The following is a 20,136-nucleotide window of genomic DNA, read 5'->3' on the forward strand; positions in this document are numbered from 1 at the left end:
CTTACAATGTCTAGAAGCACCACTGAGATCAAGTGCTCTGATTTGGTTTAAAATATGCCCTTATATACTACGTAACTACCTACACATTCTGATATTGTGGCTGCTGAATGAAACAATGTATCCTCTATTTTCTTGTAGCTTACTTCTTGCTTTTGAGGGCCTTCGTATACCAGTTGTGGGCAACTTTTGAAATTGGCCTCTGCACTTCATTAACATAGGTAGTGCTTCAGGGTTTGGGGTTTTTTGTTGTTTTCCCCCTCGCAGTGGTCGGTAGATTTGAATGCCGATTGAGAGATTTTAAACAGTCTGGACAGTTGCCTGAAAATAAACAATTAAAATGTCATCTGTCTGGACATGTTTGGGTAAACAATTTTGTATTATTTATTTTTTTTTAAAAAAAAAGTTTTTCCTCTGAGACTTTGGTTTTCCCCTGATATGGGAAAGTTCAGCTATTAAACATAACACGCAGGTTAGCATTTCAGCTTGCTAGTTCATATGTTACAATGGTCCAGTTTCTTCTTCTTCTAATCACATTGGTGCAATTGTAATTCTGCACAGTAGTTTTTGTGAGAGTGCTTCTGTATTGACTTAAAGCATGGAGGAAAGCACTCTTCTCTTGTTTTACTTTCAGAAAACAAAATAACAGAATATGGAGCAAAATCATGGGAAGAGATATGTTTTTACAGAAATTGTTGACATAATACCAATTACAGAGGTGGTTGACATTTTGGTTTGAAGACATTCACCTTTGTGAAAAAACTGAGCAGAGTTTAATGGTTTAGTAGAGTTCAGTAGAGCCTCTTGCTTGGAGTCTCTGGAGTTGCAATTCTCACTGTTAGCAGCGTCACAAAATTGTTTGCTTCTGAAGAAACTGTCAGAGAAGAAAATACTAAATTTTGTGCAATGTCAGATTTCCTGTCTCAGCATTCTTGCATGGCGAGTAATCTGTTTGATAATCTCCAAATCTTGCTGCAGACTTGGAGAGAATATATACAATGTCTGAAGAACAACTGGCTTCCTAATGATTTTTTCTCTAAAAATAATAATGAAGAACGATGATCTTGTATAGTGAATATGACCGTTGTGAAATGGAAGTTACTGTCTCAGTAAGGGTCTGCTCCTCTATTCCTGGTAATGGATGCTGAAATCAAAGCAAGCAGTGAATGGGAGAAGTTTCTATTTGTGTTGGAGATATCACTGTGGCATTTTTTCCTTGCTGTTGGAGTAGATTATTTTTGGTTACCTTTTTTGAGATTCTCTTGACTTGTGTTGTATTGCTTTAGTGTTAATCAGGTGTATTTTTAGTGTATAGTGTATGTATAGTGTTATTTATTGTATATTTTATGACAGTCTTTCTGGTTCAGTTTAGATAGTTTCTTGAAAACTGACTGACAGCTAGAATATTTCAGAAATCAGTTAATTTTCTCTTTTGATTTTGCATTTTGTGGTTGGTAAGGTAACTAGGGAAAGTGAAAAAGGGATCCTTCTGCTTCTACCTCAGGCAAAATGGTAAATTGATTATAACAGGTGTTCTGAAATTGCTTTCTTAAAAATATTCAGAAAAGTATTGTATACATTTCAGTGTTTATTCTTTGGCTTTAGGGTGACTTTTTTTTCTAAACATGAAAAAATTGTGGATATTGTTCTAGTAAGTAATTTTATTTATGCATCATTGACAACTCTGTATTAGTTAACATTTGGTTTATATGTGAGAGACTTGCAGTGGTGGCCTGCTGAAAGGAAAGTCAGCCAGATTGGGCCCATAGTTGGACATTAGGTGGACAAATCCCCTGGGACGATGCTCTGGCTTTCTGAAAAGGTAGTTGTTCCTGCCATGTAATTTTCATGTCAAAATTTAGCATTTAGCTTTCTGTTCATTCCTGCTAACTGTCTTGCATAAGAATTGAAGTTGCGGAGAGTTCATGGGCAAAGTCTGTCTCTTAAAATGATGAATTTTAAAATGTATTTTAGTGGTAGTTCCAGAGGAATATGTTTGAATATTTATTTACTGGATTTCTTTGAAGGAGGGAAAGCTTTTTAAGCTACAAAAGTGTAAAACGTTTTGCAGGAATGATTATTGATGAACTGGTTCTTTTCACTGAGTTGCAGCTTTCTGATTTACTGGAGCAGGGAAAGAAGATGGTACTTCAGGTCATGGTTTTCGTTTGCAACTTTTTGCAGTTCTGTATTCATGTAACTACTACCCAGAACCTCTGACACTGCTTCTTTATCAAAGAAAACCACAATAAATATACCTATTTGCCACCAGAGTTGTTTTAAAAATCTATTTATGCCTGCTGTTGTTTTGGAGCACAGTCTACCTGCATATCTCCTTTTAAGAAATAGTTAATGATGAAAGGGTTTAAATCCAAATTCTTACACCACCATATTGTGTTGATATAGAAGTGGGAAAGCTCAATAGTTTCTTCATTTCTTAATTCTGGTTTTGTTCAAGATTTGCAAAGGTCACTAATACTTCTAAGAGTCTTCTTGCTATGTCTTTGGTGAGATATGGGAAAGGGAGGTAACTTCTGATTTTTTTTAAGCACATTGAGAACAAACACCTCTGTGTTTTAATAGGTTCTAAAAACTTAACATATACTTCCCAATTGTCCCTCCTTCCTGTATTTTTAAATCGCAGGTTATTACTTAAACTGCAGATACATTTTTGTGCATGCTTTCTCTCTCTCTCTCTCTCTCTCTCTCACATACTTTCTCGTTTAGGAGAGAGATTTGGATCCATAGTGTTGGTGAGGCTGTTGGGGCTTGTTAAATCCTTGGACTATTACCCCTGTCATCTGCTCTTCCACATGGGCACCCTTGATACCCACAGAGGAGACCTGGAGCCTATCAAGCATGGTTATATGGCTCAGCGGCGGAGGAACAGGGGACATGGAGACCATGAGTTTTCTCCTTATTCCTCCCAGTTGGGGGTGCAGGGCTTGAAGAATTGGATGGATCCTAGAGGTCAACAACTGGTTGCACAACTTATGTTGACAACAGGCATTTTGTTTTTACAACCATGGAGGCCCTCTTTCAGGATCAAGGACTGTTCAGAAGAGACTGAATCTAGCTGATGAAGTCTGGCAAAAGCATCTTTACCAACAGGCTGGCCAAGCTGGTGAGGAGCGCTTTAAACTAGGAACAATGAGGGACTAAGATGACAACCCACAGACAAGTGAGAAAGTGATAGATGGACTGGATTGGCAAATAAAGGGCACAGGGTGATGTGGCCAAGAGAAACCTTGAAAACAACACAGCAGGGCTGAAGGCAGAAGTTGGTTCCATGGACTATGAAGGAAAATGATACTCATTTTTGCCTAGTGTCTAACATTCATGGTGAGTCTTCTTTAGACTCAAGGTTTCAGTAGTAATAGGACAAATATTAGCATCTAACATCTGTAGCAATTTTTGTATATAGTCTTATAGTGAGGAACTATTTTTGACACATTCGTATCTTGATGAAGCGATCCCTGATAAAATGGTCAATGTCTTTCCTTATCTTCACATATTGATAGTAAAGGTAACACTAATCTAGAATGTGTTAAAGCAAAGAAGTGTCCGTACTTTTGTGCCCATGCTTTCATGGATGGAGCTTTTAATCACCTGTGGTGTTTGCTGGCTGCACTTATTTTTCAAATACAACAGAGCAAGTGAGACTGACTGCAGGAAATTATGTCTCTACTCTTGATAGTTACGCTTTCCTGATGACTGTTCTGTGCCGATGACTTAAGTTTCAGTTTCTGAGGTCTTCTACAAAACTATACACTTTTGAAGGGAATAGAGGATTTTGGTTTGGTGTTTTTTTGGTTTTTTTTTTGTTTTTTTTTTTTTTAATTTGCTTACATGGCAGTTAAAAGGTGTCATGCTAATGTTTTACAATCGTGCAATCTATTTTGTGTCTTTATCATCTCCCTGTAACTAAAAAAAAATTACTTCCATGCCGACTGCATTTCAAAACTCTTACTTGAAAAGAAATCTTTTGAAATTTTGAAAAGGGGCAATCATCTGTTGAATATTTTCTAAATGTTACCCTCATAAATCTGGATGCTTGAAAATATTTTCTTTTAAGTGGTGTCTGTGCGTTTATTTACACGGCACATTTACACGACCTGTGATCATTCTGGGAGCACAGAATAATAAAAGTTTCTTTCAGGGTCATGTATTTAATATCGACTGATTTAAATCAAACAGGGAAGTGGAAAAGCGCCTATCATTCAGTTACAAAGTCCATAATTTTCTGTCTCGGGTGGATAGACAGGAGTATTCATAGAAAGACTTCATGCTGTGTCACTGGTGGTGAGTTCGTGGGGCATCCCCCATAACCAAATGTTAAGTAGCAAACCTTGTTTCTGCTGTTAAAACTGGGACAAGAGGAGAGAGAAGCTGTGTGTTGGATTGGATTTGAGAGCTGGTCTGGTTCTCTCCCCTGATGTTAGGAAGGATTCTTTTTAGCCCCTCTCCCACCCCTTTTTCAGCTCCTTGAGGGGCCAACAAGCATTGGGAGCAGCCCAGCTTGAGGGGATGGTGAAGAGGGAGGACACGGGCCTGGGAATGGGGCAAGGCTGGGGCCATGGTGCGAGTGAGGAACCAAGACATCTGGGTTAAAATACCTTGCTGCTTTTGAAAGACAAAGGTGTCTTTTTCTCAGCAACCCACCACCCCTCAAAAAACCCCAAACCCTCTTTGTACAAGGTTTAAGAAACGTTTGATGATTTTCTCTTATCACAGTGCAGGAACAAATGCATTGGTCAGTATTGTGGTCGAAATTTACTTTGAACCTGTGGGTCTTGCAGGTAAATATATTTTAATATCAGACAACTAGGTAAAACTTTACTTAGCTTTGGCCTAGAAATACACTTCACAAAGCTAGAGACTGCCAAATGACCTAAAGCACTGAAAACAGTCTTCCTTCCAAACCAGTATTTTGGAAAAACTTCCTTCTGAAATTAACTGCTTGGTGTGAAATTTAATTCTTCTTTTAATCCTTGGCAAATAAATGTAAGCATTGGTTTTTAAATGCTGAAAATGACTTGGTGTTTTTTAGGGCGTTGAAGGGATACAATTTTAAATATAAAGTGTATTTACATAGCAGTTTGTGAGCTTTCTTTCCTCATGAGCTAGAAGCTTGAAAGTGAAAATTAAATTCAAGAAGTTGAAAGTCCATTTTTTTTTCATTTTTGGTGTTTCAGGGTGTGTTTCCTACCCATTAAGCTCAAAGGGGATTTGGATTAGTCTAGTATTTCACTGTGAGTAATATAGTGAGAAAGTCCTTTAAAGCTGTCTACCCTTTTTATACTTCTTTTTTTTTTCTTGTAGTACCCTCTTAGTACAGAGCTAGCAGTAAAAAGATAGACATTGAGTAAAGCCAGTCTTCAACCACGTATAGAAATGACCCAGACATACATGCTGGCATGTTTATTTTACATGCTGAAGGACTGGTTCTTGCACATGCTGAAATTAAGAATGAAATACCAGAAGGGAAATTCTAGCCTCCCTGCAATCTGGTTTGCTGCTGGGGAACTGGGCAAAGCTAAACTGTTGTTGGGTGTCCAGTTCCTTCTCTGTGTGGTAGTTGTGCTTCAGCTCTTTGTAGCCCACAGTCACATGTGTTCCACTTGGTTTCTGCAGGCCTGTGGAGTCAACACTTTGTACTGACAAGGGAAGCCTTATGTGTTTCCCCTTACCATAGGTAATGCTGGCTGCAGAATCAGGATGTCTGCTGTGTTGGGTTTTTGTCAAAAATACCTGTCCGCTGTCAGCTGGAGTACTGCAGAAGCCAGAAAGTTTTCACAGCTGGTGGCCCAGAAAAGGTGTTTTGTTGCCTGTAAGGTGGCAGACTGGCTTGTTTCTAATAATCTTGAATCATTCTTAGCTTGATGCTTTCACAGTAAGTATTTCCGAGATGCTCTGTAATAACTTTCATTTTGGAATAATTTCACTCAAAATACCTTCTAGGTAATGGAAGGAAGAATGAAGAAAAATATTTAACTGAATATTTGATATTGGTTTTACTCATTTAAGGCACACTTGAGTATCTTCTTGTTCCTGGGCCACTGCAAGTGTCCTTTTCTGTGATGAAGCAGCTTTGGACTTTGCTTCAGGTGTCTGAAAAAAATTTATTTTTTTTAGAACTCTTCCATAAGCAGCAGGCAAATGCATCATCACACAACCAGTGCTTGGTAGGAGTCTGGGAAAGGGCTGTAGTTTCTCCTCTGAGTATCATGACATCATGTAACTTCAGAACTGAGTCATGGTTTGGAATCGTGAAATCTCCCAGACATACTCCTTTGTGACCAGCTATTTCTAGGTTGCCCCCAGGGAAGCGTTTGAAGAGCTTTTTCAGTGCCTTTGCTTTCTTTGCTGTTTAGTGCTGCTTTGTAAAAGTGCACACATGCCGCTGTGCAGCCCAGCACCCTGTGAAAACCCTCGCAGCGTTGCTTTGAGGCAGATTTGTAGTGCTGCTGAGTGCTGTGCTGTTCATTACGGTGTGCTCCCCACAGAGAGCTGCCATCTCTTTTACCTCTTTTCTCATCCTGCTGGTAGAAGAGGCAAATCAACTGGTTTACTGCCATAGACCCCTAAGGAGCATTCAGGGCTGAGGATCTCTGATAATTCAGGCAGTGGAGTGTGTTTTGCTTTTTATTCATTACAAACTGCCAAACTCAAACCAGCAATATAAGAAGTGCAATGTACAATGCTGAAAGGCAACTTTTTCCTGAAAAAAGCTCAAAATATTTGTAATCCTTTCTCCATGACTAGTGGATTGGTATTTGCACTTTTTGAAATGGTCATAGTTTTGGGTTTTTTTTTCCCTATTAACTATTTTGTATCATTCTCGAACTAGTTGCTAGTTTTTGCATCTCTTGTGCTTTTAGCATAGATTGAGTGAGTATTCAGATGCTTAGAGATGACCTTTTTTTATCTTTTTCTGGTATATCAGATATCTATAGGAATTATTTTCATATTTTTCAATGTGCTAGAATATAGAAATGGTTTCATTAGCAGAAGGAAACAGGATTGCTTTTGTATGCTTTTTTTATTATTACACTTCAGAAAGACCTCCAGTGGTGGCATTTGAAAATTATTACTCTGCTGGGTTTAGACACTGCCATTGTTCAATGTATTTATGAAGCCCTTTAGGAGATGCACTGAGACTTGAGGCTGCAGCATCCACATTGTGTTTATGACTTAAACCGCATTTGAGAGTGAATTATTTGTAGTTGTTCAACACGTGGCTAAAATGAGTGCTTAAAGGAAAGTAAATTAGCGAACACTCAGTCTAGATAGGATAAAGGTGATGAATGGACTGTGAAAGCATTAGTATTAGTAGCTGTCACTCTTGAGACTGTTCTGGAAATCTGCTTAAACACCTTTTGTAAAAGAGATTTGCTATTGTGTTTGATGTCAAATGTACTTATTTTTGGGTTTGTTCATTGAGTGTTGTTATGGTTCCTCTTTGATTCATGAGGTCAAGAGCTGCATCCATCAATGTGCCTGCCAGATAACTGTTTGCAGTGGCACTGTAGAAAAACTGTCTGGGTTCAAAGCAGGCAGTGTGTGTACTTTAATAACTTCAGTTTCAGGTCAAGTGTTCTGGAGGCTGTCAAAACTCTGTGTGTTCCCAAGTGTAGTTTTTGGTCCTTATGTTGATATTCACTGTTCTGTATTGTGTGTGCCACTGCTCTGCTGTTACAGCTGAGGTGGTGGTCGTTGTGCTGCTCTGTGGGACCAGGGTGGGATTTGTAGAGGAAACAAGTCATAGCTCTGTCCATACTTGTTTGAATTTCAGGTGATGCAGGTTTCCTGTGTACAGTTTCAGGATTAATGTGCACAGAGCAAAAGTCATATGACTGGATTCTTGCTTCAAATTGAAAATATTGACCCGTAGTGTATTTTTGTGCCTTAAGTAATTTTGCAAATTCCTTGCTGTTTTATGAGAATTCCTGATTCTGGCAGTGTCTTGGAGTACCTACAGAATAACAGGTCACTCACATAGCTTTTCTTTTCCCTCAGCCCCTATGTATAGGGGACATGAGTTTGGGTTTGTTGGGGTTTTTTTGAGTTCATGGTACTCATGGGAAAACCTTGATTCTTGCACAGGGTTGTCTGTCCTGGTTTTTATTTTTTTGTTTTGTTTTCCAAATGAACTCTGTTATTTTAGCACCTTTCTCCCAAATGTGATTAGCCTTTGTCAGTAGTATGGACACAGCAATGGGATCACTTGCGCTCCCTCCTCAGCATTGGGGGAATCCCTTATGGACTAGTGAAAGCTGACTAGTGGCATACTGTGGATCCATTAGTTGTCTCTATCTGTTATGTTCTGAAGGGAAGAAATTTTAGTTCCATTATTAAATATGAGAACCCCATTGTGGTCATGAACCTTTTCTGAAAATGAAACAGAATTGCTATAAAGGCAAGATATCCTGTGTATTAACCCAATTTGTAAGAACGTCACAAACAGAAGTAGTTTTTAAATGCCTCTCATAAATGGAGGGAAACATATAGCAAAATAGTGTGGAACTGGTAATGGGAAATGTAGCAAATTTTTGAGTTGAAATTCAGTGTTTTGTACTACAACCCCTCAGTATCTTAAGGTTTTAAAAATAGACTGAATGCATTTCTTCAAAGACCCAGATAATGTGTTTGAGCCATCTCTAAACCTTTTTCAAAGGGCCTTTGTCTGCCTTAGGGGTTAGTGATGGGATCCTTTTGTTTGAAACTTCTTTTGAAATCCTCCATCAATGACATTAGCAGCAGTGGGACTGTACTGTTGGAACTGAGAGGAACAGAAAACTGTCCTTGGAAAACTCTAGTCCTCTCTCTTTCCATCACTGTCATTTTTTCCATTCTTTTACCTTAAATAAGATTTTGACATGTGCACAGGAACGTGAGACTAATTACTCCTTATATAGAAGTTACTGAGTAGATGATATTTTGAGTTCCATTTTAGAGACTGAATGTAAAGAATCTGTAGAAGTGAAAATTAAACTGAGAATATGCAGTATACCAGAAAACTGGAGATTATTCTGATTAGCTTGCTGTTTAAAGGAGTTATTTCATTTATCTGAAAATTAATGGGAAAATTTCAATCCTTTTCATGACTGCTGGGGACTGAAGAACTGATATAGGAGTTCCTGGAACATTTGCAAGAGCTTGAAGCTGTGAAGATGAACTCAGCTTCAGTCTGGCATAACCCTATTCTGAATTACAGCAGTAGACTTGCTCAGGGAGTACAGATCAACTGCTATGGCGTTGCTAAAATTCACCATTCACATTCTGTGCAAGAAGCCTGGTGCTTGCTAGTATGAATTTCTGTATTATTGGAAAGGGGGTTGGAAAATCTCCGCAATTTGAGAGGAATTAATGGATGATTTCAGGAAGATGCTTGAAGATATTCATTAATGTAGGTCCAAGAGATTTCTGCCCACCTGAATAGGCCCAGCTGCTATTTCATGAGTTCTTGCTGCTAATAAGGGTTGTTCACAACATCTCATCTGTTTGTGTTACGCTCTGCCTGTAAAATTCCTCACAATGGATGTGAGCTAAAAACTTTGAGGCTGATAGAGGTCTCTGAAAAGAAAATAACAAGGAATTTCTCCAGCTTTCATGAAAGCATAGCTGTTGGTACTTAATCTGGAGATGCAGAATACAAAAGCAACAAAGAATATGATCACTGTTAAGAATGACTTACATCCTGTCCTTCCGATTGCAGCAGTATTTGGTATGTAGAGAAACACTCATGCATTTGGTGGACTTAGCGATACATGACCCTCAGTCATGTTACTGTCACATTTTTGAAGGAGCACATATCCATGACTTACAGATTTTTCTTAAATTTTTTTTCCTCTGAAACTCTGTGAAAGTTCAGTTATGTCTGAGAAGAGGCAACACGTACGATGTCCTTAAGGTGTACTAGAACCTGAACATCATACACACATTTTGTGAATATTAAATGAAAGGTAGCCTTGCATGATAGAATTTAGGTGAATATCACTGCTGAGGTGGAAGTTCAGGAATGTTTTGCAGAGTTCTTCAGCCAAGTCTGGAGTTGCGTGATCTACTGCTATGGATACAGTTTAGATTGTCAAGATTGTTATTGCCTACAACAATTTACCCTTTTTCTGTTACTCAGAATGGAGGTTTATTGCAAGTCAGAGCTGGTTTTATACACTAGAAACTCTTGTCTGTCTTTTGAGGTGGTGTCTGTTGCTTGTCTTAATTTTGTAAATGTAGCACAGAGAAAGAATCAAGTGTTTTACTGTGCCCCCAATTCTGCTAGGTGCTGTGGACTTAAGTGCAGGGAAGATAACGTGCTATGGATAGGAAGGAATGAACAAATGAGAATGAGAGAAGGAACTGGAGAAATGGCTGTGTGGTCAAAGCCGCAGTTCATGCGCTCATGCTCTGTGTTGTTTTGCTGCAATTAGAACTTCTGATGTCAGTGTGGCACTTTTCTGAAGAAAAAAAAAAAAAAGAAAGAAATTTCAGTCTGTTCTCATTTGTGCCATTGGGATGGAGCTAAACATACTAGCTAAGTATGTAAGAAAGTAGAGTAGATTGTATAAGGTAGGAATGACAGCACAGACAAGTCTCTGCTTCACCTTGGATTTATTTAATTCTGTTTAATTTATTTAATTTTAGACATAACAAGCCTTGAATAATTGGTTTCTGATGAGAAGTTTTGACTTTTCTGTGTGTTTTTGTCATTTGCAAAATGAAGTAATTGAGTAGCAGTCTTATGGTTAAAGGAAAAGAAATAATCCTTTCCTAACTAGTATGCAAAAATGACAAGGTAGTTAAAAAGCTGGCTTGAATGCTCCGGAGTACAACTTTCCATTTCCAAGTCCTATGTTTTCTTGAGGACATAGCTACTGCAGTAGACGTGATACGCTTCACGGCACTTTTCAGCCTGGCCTGGTACTGTGGTGCCTGCAGAATACAGCTCGTTGTAACTCAGCATTTCTTAGTATTTCCCATTAGGTAAAGATCATCTAAATAGGACTGATAGCAGCAAAATACAAACAGCCTTGCTTCTTGCACTAGTGGTGTATATACAGTCAAAGCATGATTTTTGATATTGCTATTCATTTGTTGCAAATACTTTGATAGCTACCTGTTTCTATATTTACCTATCAAAGTTTTAAAATGTTGTGTAACGTGGAGACTGTGGTGCTCACTTGGTGGATAATGAGGAAACAGGTGAACTGAGTCACAAGGCATTGGTGAGCAGCTACAATGGGAAGCTGGGCCAAAAGCGTCTTGTAAAGCTGGCAGATTACAATGCAATTTCTAATTTTTATCAGGGCTGAGTGAAGAGCAGCTATAGATGTACATATTCACGTAGACACAGTTGCAGTATATGTGCGCATCTTGTTTTGTAACTACTTTATGAAATGATAGAAATATTTCTAGTCTGTGGCCAGCTGTTACCATGAAGTAGGTGCTGGCATGCTACTTTAGTGTTGCATGGTATTTTGGAACACGAGTGGCCCAATTCATGTAAGAAATGTAACTCCAGTTTGCTTTGATTGTGATCTTGGTGCTCAGTGGTTTCTCTCCCAATGTCAGAACACCTGCAGGATGGGGGACGTTCTCCTCACTTGTTCTGAAGTACAGGTTGGAGGCCCTAGCTCAGAAGAGGGTCTAAGAACATTGAGAAAGCCTGTCTCATGTCAGGAAACTTGACTTGAGTTCCAGTTTATATGCTAATTTGTGGTGATCGAGGAAATGGTTTTTTGGGGAGGGTAAGGGAGGATTTTTTTATTTAGGCCTATATAATAATTGTTTCATGCTAAAATCAGGTGTAATCTATAGTTCTTAGGAACTGATGCTGTAAAATAAAACTATTTTGCCCATCACTTCTGAAATTGCACAGAGTCCTCGACCTGAAAGTAAGAGCTAGATAGAATTACATTTACTATGTTGTGTACAAAGGGCCTTTATTGTATAACCACCCACAAGCACTTTATAACTGCAGGTAAAGAATCTCTCCTGGCACAGTGTGAGGGAATGTAGCTTTACTTCTGTTCATTGGTTGGAAGGATAGAGACACTTAGAATTTTTAGGACACTGGAAAACAGAATTAAGCAACTGGCTAAATCTTGTCTTTTAAAATGCTCTTTCATAATGTAACTTGTTTTAGAGGATCTGGATCATTGTTCTTTTCAAGTGATCTTTCTTGTATTGTTTTTGTTAATACAGATATTAAATAAGCCGGTAATCATGTGTTGTGCAAATAATAAGGAAATATTTTTAAAGTTTGCATTTTGTTAAGAAGCCATGCCAAGTAAATTTATATCCAGCCATGCACTGCCATGTTTTAGGCTGATGCCACACAACTTTTCCTGTCAGTATCTCAGAGCTGACATTTGTCATCATCAACATTGTGGCTTATCCAGGGAGCAGACAGCATAGCTTCTGTGCAGTTCTTCCCAGTGATTTAACTCGAATCAGAATATGTCATGGCTCAGTCTTTCTAATTTCCCTGAGACTGCCAAAAACCATGTTTTTCAAGTAAGGGATGCAGACAGCTTCCTAGTAAGGATTTGGATTGACAACTTGTTTTATAGACACCTCTGAGTATCTGTTGGGTAGTGTTTTGTTGCTGTTGCTCTTAATGCCTTTGCAGCAGGTGTCAGACTTCCAGCTGTTTCCAAAGAGGAACAGCAATCCCTCTCCTCATGCGCCACCAGCTTCACCATATGCTAAATACAATGGAATATATTTGAAAATGGAGCTAACAGGCACCATCTTTGCAAAACCTAGATGAATAGTTCTGATCAGTTCAGCGGTTCCCATCATCTGGGAAAGCCCTGAAACTGGTTTGATTATCTAATTGTATGAATTGTGTGTCATCCATCATGGCACGATTTTTAGTGGTGTTTTGCTTTGGGATTGGCTTATTCTGCTGTAGCAGGTGTCGTCTTTCCTTTTTTTCAGAGTTCAGGGCTGTTCTCCATCTCTTTCTACAAAGATGTAGTTGAGTTGCTTCTCACTATAGAGCAACTAAAATAGGATGGTGAACCTGACCGCAACATGCAGCTTACTGAATCAGTGGCCTCTACATTCAAGTGGCTCTGTAAACCAGTACAGATGCTGTAGACTTTAGTATGTGTCCTACTGGGTGTGTGGAGAGCACCTAACACACTGCAAACTGGGTGGCTCCACAACTTACAAATCATATCTGTGGGGACAAGGCTTAAGTAGTTGTGCTGATGACAAAGTTGTTTACCCAAAGCAAGTTGTCTCCCAGTATAGCCACTGCTGATTTCTGACTGGATCCCTCCATCTTCCCAGGGGACACTAGTTAACCCAAACTGAGGTGAACATCTGCTAAAACTGTCTTGTCTCCTCAGCTTTGAGAGAGAGAGAGAGATAGAGAGCTGGTGGGTTTTCTGCATGGGATGCTCGGGTTGGTGCCTTGAGGCAGTGCAGAATCCTTTCTTTTCTGCAGGTGTTTCTTCCTCTGAAACAGTTTCTCCTTTCTTTCCTGTTCTCTCTCCTTTCTCTAATTCTTGTCTGCTGCTGGGTGACACCAGTAGGCTCCTAGGTCTGTCTGTCTTTCATTTTTTTCTTAACAAAGCTTACTGTCTTTCTTCAAAGTCTCTTGAGTTCATGTGCCTTAAGTTTGTACTCCTCTGTTCTGTAGGGAGTTTGATAGACTTAACTTACCTGTCATTTTTTTATCTTCTATATGGTTGTTAAAAAGGGGAAATAAGAGACCACTTTACGAAGAGACCAGTTTGGAAGTGTGCTATGTTTCTGAGGGCAGAGCTGGTAATTTTCATGGAAAGATTGTATAGCAACATTTTCAAAACCTAAGTCAGAATTTATACATCGTACAAAGGTAATTGCTCCAAAACATCACACAAAGTCTTCTGAATGAGTATGTACTTGAACAGAGTGATATCTGTCCTTTAAAAAGCATAGGCATACTGCATTTCTTTTTTTTTCTTCCTCAACTCTTAGTCCAGTAATGTTTAATATTGCATCAGTCACTTCATATCCATTGCTCAACAGTTGACTGCATGTGAAATTTACTATGTGCATTGCTGTAAGCATGCATGTACATTTCTCTTGAGTATCAAACTAAAATGTTTTGAAAACATCAGTTTGTTTATTTTTTTAGTAGCAATGTAAATATTTAAAACTCAGGGTTTCACAGGGTATGCTTTCTTCAGTCTTTTCTAGGTAGGGAGTGAAATGCTTTGACTTCTGGCAATTTAAGTGTTGAAACTGTTGACTTACCTCTGGGCCCTGTCTAACACCAGGTAGCTATTTGGCAGGTTTGTCTCAGAAAGAGAGAAGTACATGAGTTGGTTGAAGACTTGAAGATGGCTGCTTCTAAGCAATCTCTAGCTCACTTATCTTTGCTCTGTAAGGAGAAATATTTGTGCACTATCTTCTGATCTCTCTTGGTTCACTAAGTAAACAATGGAAGATGTCAATAGAAAGAAAAGGAAATATGAGGAGGAAAGGTGGAAACTTACAAGTTTTGACATGGTTTTTAAGATCTATCTCATTTAGATAGGGCTTTTCTAGCCCTCTTCTTATGTCCTCTAGTGAGTTTGAAACAGATTCAAAACCCCCCAAAATCTGTGTTTTCTGAGAGTATTTCCCTTTGATATTTTGCAAAACCACACATATATATAGATATCAAAACCCTCTGTGTTAATGATTCTGTATTCATTAAGAATGTAATGTGTGCATAATTAGAGAAATTTGAAGAGTGTTTCTATTTGATAATTGTAAAAAAAAAAAAAAAAACTAATCTGAAAAGCTGTTTGTTTTACAGAATGCTGAAGTCAAGGTGGAGGAAGCAGCTAAAGAAAGTCCAAAAGCAGCCAGACTAACACAGCAGTCTTCAGAGGATAATGAAGTATTTGGTGAGTTACTTGGACATCTGGAAAATGTTATTTGATCTGTTTGTTCAGAAAAGAGAATTCCCACAAAATTCTTGTGATCTGCTTAATGTTGGTGTATAGCATTTGAGTGTGGGCCATACAGTTCCACAGAGACCTAGAAAGGTAGAGGAGAGGACCATGAAGAAAACAAATGGGGACCAAAGGTCTAAAATAAATCATCTCTGAAGAAGGACTTGCCGTTGGTTACCACAGAGAAGAAAGACTGAGTGCAAGTGTTCAATAAAATTAAAGATGTATGCAGTAAGAGGGAAAATAAACTTTTCTCAGTCCGTAATGGCTAGGACAAAGAGTGAATTCTTTAAATAGCAGAAAGAAAGATATGGTTAAATGTTGGGAAGGGGAATCCTAAAACAAATACTAAAATGTGGGGATGCATCATCTGGAAAGTGTGAAGATTCATCATTGTGGGCCTGTAAAAAACAGGTTACACAACAGTCTAAACTGACGTAATGTAGTTCATGTTGTTGCAGACAGATAGACTAGATGACCTTTGAAGATACTTGGAGGCCTAGATTTTAAATAAACTCATTGCGATAGTTTTCTGTGAATCCCCCTCTGCCTATAGGTTTTGCTGGTAGTTTTATTATTTGATCTGAAATCTGTATTTGGCCTTTTCTTCTGCATTAAGATCTGGAAAATAGGCAGGGAAACCTTATAACTTTGTTGATTTTATGCTAGTAGAACTCCAATAAAAAAGCAATAGTCTAACATTAATGCAGGAGGGGTGAGGGCAAGACTGAAAGTTTATCAGTTGGTATAGTATTGTTTCCATGTATTTATTATGTTCTAGAATGGAAGCTCAATGTCTGTGGAAGACATGTGGATTTTATTAAGGCTGACTAGCTTGAAAACTTTTGGATGAGTCAAATATTTTTGAATACAGTAAAGATTTTTTTTTTATTTTAAGGTACAAAAGGAATGGAGCATGAATAATTAAATCCTTCTTACTATATATGGAAACAATGCTTGTGATCATTTAAACTAGTTTGGTTTCAAATCAGCTTTCCTCAATGAGATAGTGTAGTGTGATTGGCACGTGAACCTGAATTCCTGGTGTGGATGATTCCAACACTGATCATATAATGCCAGTGTCTCAAGAATCCACAAGTGGACTTAAGAACTAGGTTTCAATTTCATTAATTCAGTAGTGAAGCTGTTACCTAATTTGCTCTACGACTGCTCCATTGGTTATTTGCATAGATCCAGTAGATCCAGTGTTACTGTTTATAGAGCCCCACAGCACTGTGTAATGTGCAGCTCAAAGCATGTAATTTCCCAGTTCAGATCTCTGGTTTTCTTTCTGTGAGAAGGATGTAGACAGCAAAGCAAGGAGACCTCTGTCTGCCTCTTTCTACCAGAGAAATCTCAGGCTTTTAAACCTTCTCTGGTCTGATCCCTAGCCCCATGTACCAGTGAGCTAAACCAGTAGTCAAGCCTGTGGTCCGTATGGGGACTGGGAACTTAAAAATGGGAATTAAAAACACTGAAGTTCACTGTTGGTAGGCTTATAAACACCATCCTGTGATCCATACCCTCACTATAAATTCTTGTACTCATTTAAGAAGGTTGACATGCAGTGTACTGCATGTTCTTTAAAGCTAATGATTTACTAACAGATTGCTAAATATTTCCATGTTCCAAATCTGTAACTGAACTGCTTATCTAAGGTAAGCCAATGATCAGCCTTTGATAACTTGATGTTACAAGGAGGAAAATTTCTTTCCAACTCAAAACCACTCAGACTATAGGGTCTTAAATCAACCCTTTTACCACTTTACAAATGAAAGTCTGGTTTGTTTGTTGTTTTTAAGATTAGGTCAAAATGGGGTGAAAAAAAAAAAGGAAACATGGTGTAAATGGAGTCTGTAATCTTCTTTTTCACCCTGGTCAAGTGAGGAAATCAAAGTGGATTGAAGGTGCAAATGAAACCACCTTAGTGTGAGACTCCCTGAGAGTTGGGGAGAAAATTTTGGCAGATAACAAATTTCATGGCTCTGAGAATGATGCTGTTGTAGGTACTTGCCTTTCCCTGCAGTTGTGGGCAATTTCTTAAGATGCTCAAATCCATCTTATAGGGGATAAATAGTAAGCTTGAAACAGTTTTCCCTAGGTGAGTTATTTGCTGTCCTGTGACTTCAGTGATTAGATTACAGACCCTGCTCAGTTATTCTCCCTCTGGGCTGATCTATTTCAAGCTATCCCTCATTTCTTTCTTTTTTCTTTTTCCCCAGTGATGCTTATTATAATAATAAAAACAGATTATAATGAGCGCACCAGCAGTTGGTTAATTTATAGCTTCAGCTTTGACTGGAATCCCTCTTCTGAGTAATTCTAAATAGCCTCCAGTCTCTTTGAGTGGGTACAGCACAGTGTTCCCTTTTCACATAGATCGCTATCTTCTGTGCCTTATTTACTTATTTTTCAGGAACATCACTGTCCCCAGCTTTCTCTGGACAATGCCACCCCCTACAGAAAGGTTAGCGCAGACACCAGAGAAGTCAGCTTCTGCCCGGTGCAGCCACTGAGCCCTCTTCAGAAACGGGGGCAGCAACCCTTGACTGCTGCCTGCCCGTTCTGTCTTGGTGCTGGGTGTGCAGCAGGCACTCGGAGGGGTGGTGTCCCCCTGCATGCACCGGCTGTCCCTCTTCGCTGAGCCACCCGGTGGCAGCAACTGCCAGTCCCTGGCAGCCACCGGAGTGCCTGGGTTGTCAGGTCAAAGGCTCTTGAGCAAAGGAGACAGAAATATATCTTCCTTTGCTCTTGTGCCCCGCCCCCTCTCCAAGGTCAGTATTGTCTTGGACCAGGTGACAATATGATTTTTCAGGAAAAGGGAACTTTCTGTGCTGTGGGCGGATTGGAATAGATGCGATTGCTAGAGATTGTTATACAGAAGGTATCAGAGGGAGCTGCGACATTTGAATACAGCAGTATTTCCTTTGGAAATGTGGTTTCTGCAGTCTCTATTGGTGGGGTACAGTTTTGGAGGCAAGCACATTATTATTGATTGAAAATGTTGCGGTGCTAAGGAACCAAGTATGGATACCTCTTTCAAGTCTGCTAGACCCAATAGCATTCTTTGTAGATACAAGCAAGGATTGATCCACTACTGTGGAGAGCCACTTGTGAGCGAACATGAATGTCAGCTTTCTTCTTCTACTTCCTCTTCTTCATATGGGTTGAATTTGGGAGTTAACATTCTGGAGGTTTTTTTAAATTTCTCTTTAATATTTATTTTTATACTGGGGTATAGCTGAAATGTCCTTACCAACGATAAAGCTGCATTGTACCAGCTGCTTTATAAAACATACAAACAAGTCAGGTATGTCTTGTGTTTCAGAGAGCAAATTCTCAAAGGCGATGAACTTTTTATACGAGAGGATAGAGTGGAGAAATGGAGCATAAGGGTAAGGATATGGGAAAGAAAGGAAATCTAGTCTGCACAGTAATGGCATTTGTAACTGAAATTCTGAATTAACAAGAGTTAGTTTTGTTTGTCCTTTGAAAGGATTTTCTTGTGACACCCAACAGAGTTCTGTTGTCTGATATATACTGAATATGCATCTGTGATGTGCAACTAGAATGTCTTGCTTGCTACAAACTTCTGTTGAACTTGCACGTAGTCAACATGGTCTCTGTTGCAACCAGTATGTATTCAGAAAAGGATCGTGAATGACATCTCAGTCCAAGCAAGAGAAGAAAATTGCCGGGTAGAGTGCTATGCGTTTGAAGAAATGCATCAGAAGCTGACTTCCAGAGGTTATTTTCAGAAGTCTATTAGATCTACTAGTACTCTACAACTGTGAGGTGGAAACATGGGAGCAAACTGTCTGTCATTTTGACTGCTGGGAGGATTGGACCTTCCTCTGGTACAATCCCATATTGCATTAACTTGGAAAAGGACATAGGCAGATTTTTATTGATACTTTTTTTCCATAGGGTTGAACTAACGTAAAATTACAAGTAAGGAAAAATTCTCCATGGGGGAACTGTAGTATGTTGACAGAGTATTTCCCTTTCTGATAGGAGTGAATAGTCAAAGTGTACTAACTTTCCAAGATACAGTAAGTCTTGGTCTTCTCAAACAGGAAAGTTTTATTCCTATCTAGCCGATCAGGTCTGAAATTGTATCTGTGGATGTGGCCATGATTCTCCATGGTTTGGTGCTTTCCAGTCATTCGTGCTGGGACTGGAGTTGTATTGTGGAGCATCCGTTTTGGGTGGTGGTGGTGTTTGGGTTTGATGGTTTTTCTTGTGTGTTTTGTTTTTATGAAAAAGGTGAAATTAACTCTCTTTTTTCCTCTAAAAGAAAAGATCAGAATTACAGAGCTATACTTCTTTTTTCTTCCCCCTTCACTTAGGCAAGAAGTGAGCCAGCTGTGTTCCGAGCATGGCAAAGTGACACTAAATGCAGCTCTGTCTGTCATTATGCCATTCTAATTGCAGTACTGGGTACATTCTGAGGTATCTTTTTGTATGCAGCACTTAGAGATATAGCTAGAAACTGTACATTCAGCACAATTCCACGGCAACCCTGACTCACCCTGATTCAGTGCTTATGCTGACGCCTGCTGCTGTGCCCTATGCAGAATGCCCTGTGGATAGTTGTATAACCTCATGCAGGCTGAAGAACTTCTGTCTCCACGAGATTTCCATCTGTAATGGTTTGACTGATGTAGTCACGCTCACCATTAGCCTCCCTTAACATGGGAGGACAAGGGTAGCCACAGTTGTAGGAATTTTTTGGATGCTGTGTATCAGCTACCAGTTTGAGGTGGTTTTTTTTTTGTCCAGTTGGGGATTTAATGATGGTATATAAAGCCCATTCTCCTGAAATAATAGATAGTATCAATCTAGTGCAAATTAACATGTGGTCGTACAGAATATATTTACAAGGTGGGAATGTATATGATTGTGTGTTATATTTGCATGGATTTCACTCTTTTTCTTGTATACATTTTTGCTTTTTGATCCTTGTTTAAAAATGAGCAAGGGCAGAATGCAAAAGGAGGAAGCTGGAAGGCACTTAGCAGCTCTGGGCTGCACTATGCCTTTATCAGGAGGTGATGTGGTCCTGTCAGGAGCTTGCTAAAAGCTGAGGGTTATTGTAGTTCAGTGACCTTACTGGGAAGCTTCTCTCTTTGTAAACACAATCAATTGTGGGACACAAACTATGACTTTAATGCAAAATAATGGCAAGCTTACACACACA

General features: G+C 39.1%; 1 protein-coding gene across 3 annotated transcripts in view; it reads left to right on the top strand.

Annotated features, from left to right (window-relative positions):
* The window catches only part of LOC121084638 (myelin basic protein), a 120,271-nt gene that overhangs the window by 44,547 nt on the left and 55,588 nt on the right, over positions 1–20,136 (top strand). For all 3 annotated transcript variants that reach the window (XM_040586368.1, XM_040586369.1, XM_040586367.1), the window contains exon 3: positions 14,798–14,888. In XM_040586368.1, coding sequence (XP_040442302.1) covers positions 14,798–14,888 — 91 coding nt within the window. The remainder of the gene's footprint in view (positions 1–14,797; positions 14,889–20,136) is intronic.

This window comes from Falco naumanni, chromosome 3 (assembly GCF_017639655.2).
Source record: "Falco naumanni isolate bFalNau1 chromosome 3, bFalNau1.pat, whole genome shotgun sequence".
NCBI lineage: Eukaryota > Metazoa > Chordata > Aves > Falconiformes > Falconidae > Falco > Falco naumanni.